This window comes from Puntigrus tetrazona, chromosome 21 (genome assembly GCF_018831695.1).
Source record: "Puntigrus tetrazona isolate hp1 chromosome 21, ASM1883169v1, whole genome shotgun sequence".
Classification (NCBI taxonomy): domain Eukaryota; kingdom Metazoa; phylum Chordata; class Actinopteri; order Cypriniformes; family Cyprinidae; genus Puntigrus; species Puntigrus tetrazona.
In genome coordinates, this window is record NC_056719.1 from 7,545,273 (window position 1) to 7,552,609 (window position 7,337).

General features: G+C 40.4%; 1 protein-coding gene across 1 annotated transcript in view; it reads right to left on the bottom strand.

Moving 5' to 3' along the window:
• The window catches only part of LOC122326101 (neural cell adhesion molecule 1-like), a 175,370-nt gene extending 170,282 nt beyond the window's left edge, over positions 1–5,088 (bottom strand). Inside the window, 1 exon segment of the mRNA XM_043220790.1 lies at positions 4,853–5,088. Within this exon segment, the coding sequence (XP_043076725.1) occupies positions 4,853–4,904 (52 nt within the window). The 5' untranslated portion in view covers positions 4,905–5,088.
• Between the last annotated feature and the right edge of the window lie 2,249 nt (positions 5,089–7,337).

Consider the following 7,337-nt stretch of genomic DNA (forward strand, 5'->3'; position numbering starts at 1 on the left):
CCATCACATATTACCTTCTGAAACTCAGCTTTTGGCAGTAATTTGGCATGACAAAATTAGCACAACACTTTTATCTAATTTCATTGTGACATTCACTAAAATGGTTGACTCTGACTGGATAAAGCTGTGAAAATAGTCCTATAATTATTCCGCTTGCCGCAAGTGGAAGGAAACAGTAACCTTATGAAAGTGCTTTGGGCTGCTCTTGTTTGAACACAGTGTGGTAAGGAACTCAAAGTATGTGCAGACTTTGTTTTTTGGTGGTTTTGCCCGGAAATCTACTCCAAATTCCTTGAAGTGGGGTACAATAAAGTTGAATCTTGGAGACGAACGTCTCTGGACTGCAGCATCTGAATGTTATTACCATAACAAAAGCCTGCAGAATAGCTAGAGGAACGTGTATAAAGTTCAGCGAAATGTATTATTATATTACAAACATCAAAAATAATGCATAATGCAGAGAACTAAACAGTGATGAATTCAAACGGAGCAGTCTATATCCAGTAACTGTTGGATGATGTCACAACCATTGCTACGCGTTACAACATAACAGATGAGTCATTCGATGGGCTTAAGAGACGTTCAGGCTGCACCTTAAAGGTGGAGGGTGTAATTTCTGCGCCGCTGGAGACAACAAAGGGAACTGCAACCTGTTTGTCTGAGCAAGAGGAGGTCTATAATATTTAGTTAAAGCGATACATTAGCGTTCCCATTCATCTCAATGGCGATTTCGCAGCTAGCGGAGGCTCCACTGGAAGCATGTGAATTAAAATCTATCCTCTTTGCTTATGCATTCATTTCTGGGCACTTTAATATTTTGAAAGATTTACATCAGGAAATTGCATCATGACTCAGCAACGCAAAGACCTTGATTATAACCGGGCACGTACTTGACTCAACCAGTGGCGTGAATTTGGGGCAAGCTCTCTGAACTCGGTCATTATTTTTACAGTTCTGCTTGGTGCAGAGATTAGCGGTGCAGAAATGGCACACTTTAACTTTCCATGAGCCAGCAAAGCATAGAGAGGCAGAAAGTTGTGTTTCTGGTTGAAATGTGGGGGGTGTAAGACAATGTTTACACTTCTCGAAGCTGCCCCTCGGCTTGCGACTTTAGGAGGCCCTTCTACTTGAATTAGGAGAAATCCTTTCAGAGATGGTTTGCAGGGATCAGGGGGTGGCTTTTCAGCATGACAAAACCAAACCCATTTCCCTTTTTTTTTTTTTTTTTTTTTTTTTTTTCTTTTTCCCTCCAACACACTACAGGACGCCTTCGGAGCTTACACAATGCAAATCAGTCTGAGCCCCCTTTCAGAGAGTGATTAATATGCATAGTCGGCCCATCTTTATCAAACAGCACAAAATGGAAAACAACTGGAGAACATTCGGGACGATTGGATTTCAGTCAGCTTGCGCAAAATAAAATTAATACATTTTTACAAGAAGGAGTCACGGTGTGAACAATACAGCATGAAAGCATTAAAATGTTTTTTATCTGGTGAAGCATCCAGCGATCCTACAGCATGGGGGCAAATCTCTCTACCAGATCACAGTTCCTTTCAGCTCTGATCTGACGCTTATGTTTTCATTGGCACCGGTCTTAGTAAAGCAATACCGTTATAAAATCCACTCTTTAATGACCATACAGAAGGACTCTGTAGGAGGAGAGGTTCAGAGGTGGACCCTTTACCAGTGGAGATAAAATATCTGGTCAAATTTAATGAGACTTTTAAGAGAAGTAATAAATTCATTCTATTATAACACATAATTATTCAGCAGGCATACATTCTCTGAGAAATTAAAAAAAAAAATGTAGAGAGCCTGTTATTCATTTATGTGCCATAAAGAAGACTCATCCTTGAGTTAAAATCAATTGATTTAATTATGGCCTGTCTGTAAACCAAAAAATGTATTAAATAAATCAATTAAAACACCGAGCACTGAACTTCATGACATTATGTTTAAAAACTAACAAATAACATTAAAAGTTAAAGTTGCACCTGAAATATGAATGAATGCCTGCACTAAAAGTACCACATATATATATATATATATATATATATATATATATATATATATATATATATATATATATATATATATATACCTTTTCTTTTTTAAACCACATGGTACCACTCTACACTTAGTCTCTTCCAGTACTTTCCTACTAGCTTTGAACTTACCACAGACAGAGGAGTTCCAGATGTTCACCATCTTGCAATTGTTTCTTTATTTTCCTTCAAGTGTTAACTAATCTACTACTTTGCCCTCCTTCTCAGGTCAGGGACACGTACGGCATTTAAAGCCCCCTAAACTTCTTTTATATCTTTTTAAACGTCTTCAGAGGCAGATGTTTAAGACTCCCTATTTGCCTCTTTGTACTTTTAATACATCGACGCACAGCCTGAATAAAAGCACTTATTTGTGATGTGGGGATATGGGCATTTAATCTGTATTCAGCGCCCGCAATCAGCTCTCTGTCAACATCGACATGTCAGCACCATACAGCAACGTGTGCCTCAGCGCTTTAAGAGTCACTTTAGTGATGTATAGAGATAAGGAGCGGCGGTGAGGGAGCAGAAAAAGAGACTGACAGATGCAGGTGTTCTGTACCGTTACACCTCAAAAGCATTGTTTAAACCACTGCACGCTTTTTAACTGTTAATATTTTTTCAAGGCTTTACTCTCTGTCTTTTTTCCTCTAGATGTACTTCACATGCTTCCTCTTTTTCACACATACACAGGAGAGAAACTGTAACCACCCCTAGATATTAGACATTACACAGCTAGACGTCATATATAAGCGGTTATATTTTTCCCTGCTATGTAAGGTCATACATTTGATTTGGATCAATATAAGGTAAGCTTCCAAACATTTCATCGAACGCTAACTCTACTGTACATAAAAGCGAACGCACTAGACATGTGCTCACACACTCCATCGCTTTTTAAATAGCACACATGCGCTTTTTAACATCCTGCCCTAATTACGTACAAATTAAGGACAACTTCTATAACCTGCCGAACACACCAGGACAAACTCCCACACCTGCCCCGGGAAGGACCTCAAACCTGCTCAAACCAGCTGCGAGGTTTGTGAAGTCCTGCCACGACAAAAGGGCAACCAGTGGGACAGGACCACCGACTGGAAAATAACATCATCCCTCTGCATCACGCATACAAATCATAACCACTAACGGCTATCGCTGTGCAACACCATTTCCCCAAGCGCTTATGTGGAAATATAATATACAATCTGAGCCCAATAATATATCCAAAATGTGCATACAATACAGTTGTGACCCTGGACCGCAAAACCTGTCATAAGTCGCACAAGTGTGTGTGCACCAATAGCCAACAACACACCGGGTCAACGTTAGCCAGATATTATCATATCCTAACAAACCACACATCATCGGAAAACTTATTTATTCAACTATCAGTCACGTTTAAAAACACAAACACATATGCATACGTCTAAACCCTCAGCGGATAGCCTGTGCTGATCTCATTAAAAACCCATTAACATCTGGGTAAATATTTTGAGATGAATGACAACATGGGTTATTATCAATTTCTTTTTTAATCCCAGATTTAATGTTGTGTGTATGTGCACACGTGTAATGTTGACGCTTCGGCGATGTGAGCTTCTGTTTTGCCGTGAGAAAGAAACGTGGGGGGGTGGGTGAGGGGAGGGGAAGGGGGTGACGGAATATAATTCATTCCCGCCCAAGCCTTACTCTCTGATTGGCTGGAAATGATCATCCACGCATTCGAATCATTTTCCGAATAATCACATGAAACATTTTCGGACTTCCATTTATCATTCTTATTTAAACACCGCGCTCGTAAATCACACTTTCCCTCAGTTTTCCTAATTGGCTGCCTGGTCTGCTTGTAAACAGCCTGGATATTCATTATAAATGCGTGTGGAGTGAAATTTCAGCCCTTAAAGGGACGGTTTGGGCATTTGCTCATGCTCATTCTGCTCTAACCCCGTTTGGCATAGTTTATGCCTCCGGTGGGATGCAAAGGCAAAAGGTTAGATGCAGACAGTCTTAGTCACCGTTCGCTTCCGTTGCGTCTCTTTCCATACAATGACAGTGAATGGTGACTGAGGCTATCGCTCTGACAACATGTTCTTGACGAAAGTAAGTCTCGCATAGGTTAGAAACGACATAAGGGGGAATAAACGCTATACTTTTAATTCCTCGTTGAGCTGTTGCTCGAAAAAAAAAATCACGAGGACGAACTAAATCAAGGGTAATGCAGAGACGTTCCCGTCGCTCGGCACGAGCGCTCTCATCTGCGCCAACGCCGCCGTGGCCATCCCGAATACGAACAACACACACATTAAAAACACCGCACAATAAACTTTGTCTGGTTATTGCGACGGCTTAGTTGGAGATATGTTTACACACCGCACCAGACGGTTGTTTTCCTGTCCCCCAACACAAATCTCAAAGCAGCCGATGCGCGGTGATGTCCACACAATCATAAACAACGCAGTTCCGCGCGCTTAAAATGTAAAGTATCACTCCTAGAAGTGCGGTACGTTTTCATGCAGGGACGCGAGACTCCATATCCCACTTAACCGGTGCCAGGTTGGTAACATGTGCCAGTTCGGCAGTCACGAAAATAACAGTTTGATTAAACGAAACGCACGGCTACATATAAACCGAGACAGTTCGCAAAGCTGTATCGCCGAACGGACCGGCTCAAAACTACCTCGCATCCTCATCCTCAGGCTCGCTTTAACCGATTCCGCGCTGAGCGTGGAGACAACGCGCCAGGACAAACAAGGATGCTGAAGGATGCAGTCTAACACAGTGCAACTGAAACAAGTGCATCTTACCTGCATAACCAAAGAAAAGCAACGTCCAAATGAGATCCCTTATCTGAAGCATTGCAATCGCGTCCAAAGGTATGCTCCGTGTAGAATAGGTAGAGAGAGTTGGGTTCAGTTATTATCTAAATGACTACGATGCTTTGTCCCTGTTTCAGGTTGCCGTGATATCATGAATTGGTCCTCTGCCGCTGACACAGAATGCGCTCCGAGCAGCACAGCGAATGAGTGACAAGAGCCGCAGCACGCTCAACATGAATTCATCCGCCTGAGCTGGAGTATATGGAGCAATCTGGATACGCGGGCATAAAGTAGTGCGCGCACTTTATTCAGTCTGGTGCCGCTGCAAATCACAAACAGCAGATGGTGCGCTCGGAAAATCTCGTCATGGACTGCCGGGGTTATTCGGATTAGGAATTCTTGTAAACTCGTCAATGGTTAACGGTATTCAATGGCGGGTTTTGTTTCCCCTCACCAGGCTCATTATATGAGTATAGAGCGGATGTGTGAGGCATCGCGGTAAACACAGTCCTTTCACTTTGCACGTCCTCACACAAATACAAGGGGCAAGATGGGATCAGACAAATAGAATGCAAACTATTTTCATTTATTTAAACGGATTTGATTAACCATACTACGTTTATTTTTTTTTTTTTTGGTTTCGTGGGAATACTGTGGCTATGGGAGTCAACAAAGTAATGCATGGAAGCGCCTTTCCTTCACGATTTTGTGGAACACAAATAATTTAAATCCAAAATATGAATCTTAATCTGACAGAAAAATGAGTTAAAAAAATAAATAAATAAATAAACAAGTAAAATAATAATAATAGTAAATTATCAAACAATTAATACATATTTACCAATTCACAAAGAATGTGAAATATATTATTAAAACAGTTTTATTTATTTTTTTACGTTTAAGGTTTTTGCTTTGTTTTATTTTTAGAGTATGTGAGAAACCTAGAGATTTAAAAATGTACTTACTGTGGTCTTCAGATCCTCTTTCGGTGATGGAGGTAAAAGGGAAGATAGATGGCTTGTGATTCGCCAATGTCCTGTTTTTGTCCCGCGAAAAGGTCAATAACAATAATTCCCTACAGACAAGACAGGAGTTGCATAAAGAGCATTGCTGCAGACTTATCTCAGTAATTTGTAGCTGAGTGTAAAAATGCATTCCATGAACTGTCAGAGGTTAGAGAGGAGAGGGCTCCTCCATCTCCGTTTTCGATCAGAATTCCACACGGTGAGGTTAAAGCATTGCAAATTCTTCCACACGTTGCTATGGCAGACAGACATACACTACGGGATGAGCCTTTTTATGATAGAGTGCTTAAATTGCCCTTCTGAATGCTGGAGAAAAGAGAAAAATGCAGACATAGTTAGTCTCTTTCATCACAGTGAGTGATGTGGAGGGAAAAAGGCAGTATGGGTTTTACCGCTCTTCAGTGAAAATGTTTGTTTACGTTTTTAAACTTCAGAATGTCTTATTAAGGGCAGTTTTATGAAAATAAACATACTTTGTATTTCAGTGCACTGTACAGCTCCTCTGTGTGCATAATTGACGGGAAATCGTTATTTTCAGAACCCACCATACTGTAGGTCTATGGGATGAGCCTTTAAGCATTTCATATTTCTTGAACACCAAATCAGCATATTAGAATGATTTCTGAAGAATCGCTGAAAATTCAGTTTTGCCATCACAAGAATAATCACAGAGTTAAGTTGTAAACATTAATGATGGTGGATGGATGGATGGATGGATGGACAGATTAAAGGAATAGTTCACCCAAAAATGAAAATTACCCCATATTTTACTCGGCCCAAAGCCGTTCTAGGTGTATATGACTTTCTTCTTTCAGACAAACACAGTTTTTTTTATTATTTATCCTGGCTCTTCCAAGCCTGGCAATGCAATTGGCCGTAATTTTTAAGCTCCGTAAAAAAACAAAATATGTCCACAAGTACTGCAACTTTGGTTATAACATGTACTCTGAAGCAGATCATTGAGTTTTTGTAAGAAAAACTATTCGTAATTTTAAAGTGATAACATTAATAATTGTTATTTTCTGCAAGAACACCGAGATCTGTCTTCTTGGCTGAAGCACGGCTCGACATATGACGGAAGTTCAGAAGTCAGCAAAGAAGCCAGAATTCGACTCTCAGTCAGTCTGTTATTTACGTTATTCAAAATTACCAGCTTCGAAATAATGTCCGCTATCCACCCGCATTACCAAGCTTGGAAGAGCCAGGAAACATGTCTGAAAGAAGAAAGTCGTATAAACCTAGAATGGCTTTGGGGTGAGTAAAATATGGGATAATTTTCATTTTTGGGTGAACTGTTCCTTTAATAGACAGTGTTATGATTGAATTGTGTTTCTTTGGGTGTCTCGGTTCTTTTTAATGTATTGCAGGACCTGTGATTTGAGGTGTGGCTTAAGCGCACATGACGCTTGTTTGGCTCCTATTTAAATCTTGTGTCAGAGTTCATCAGG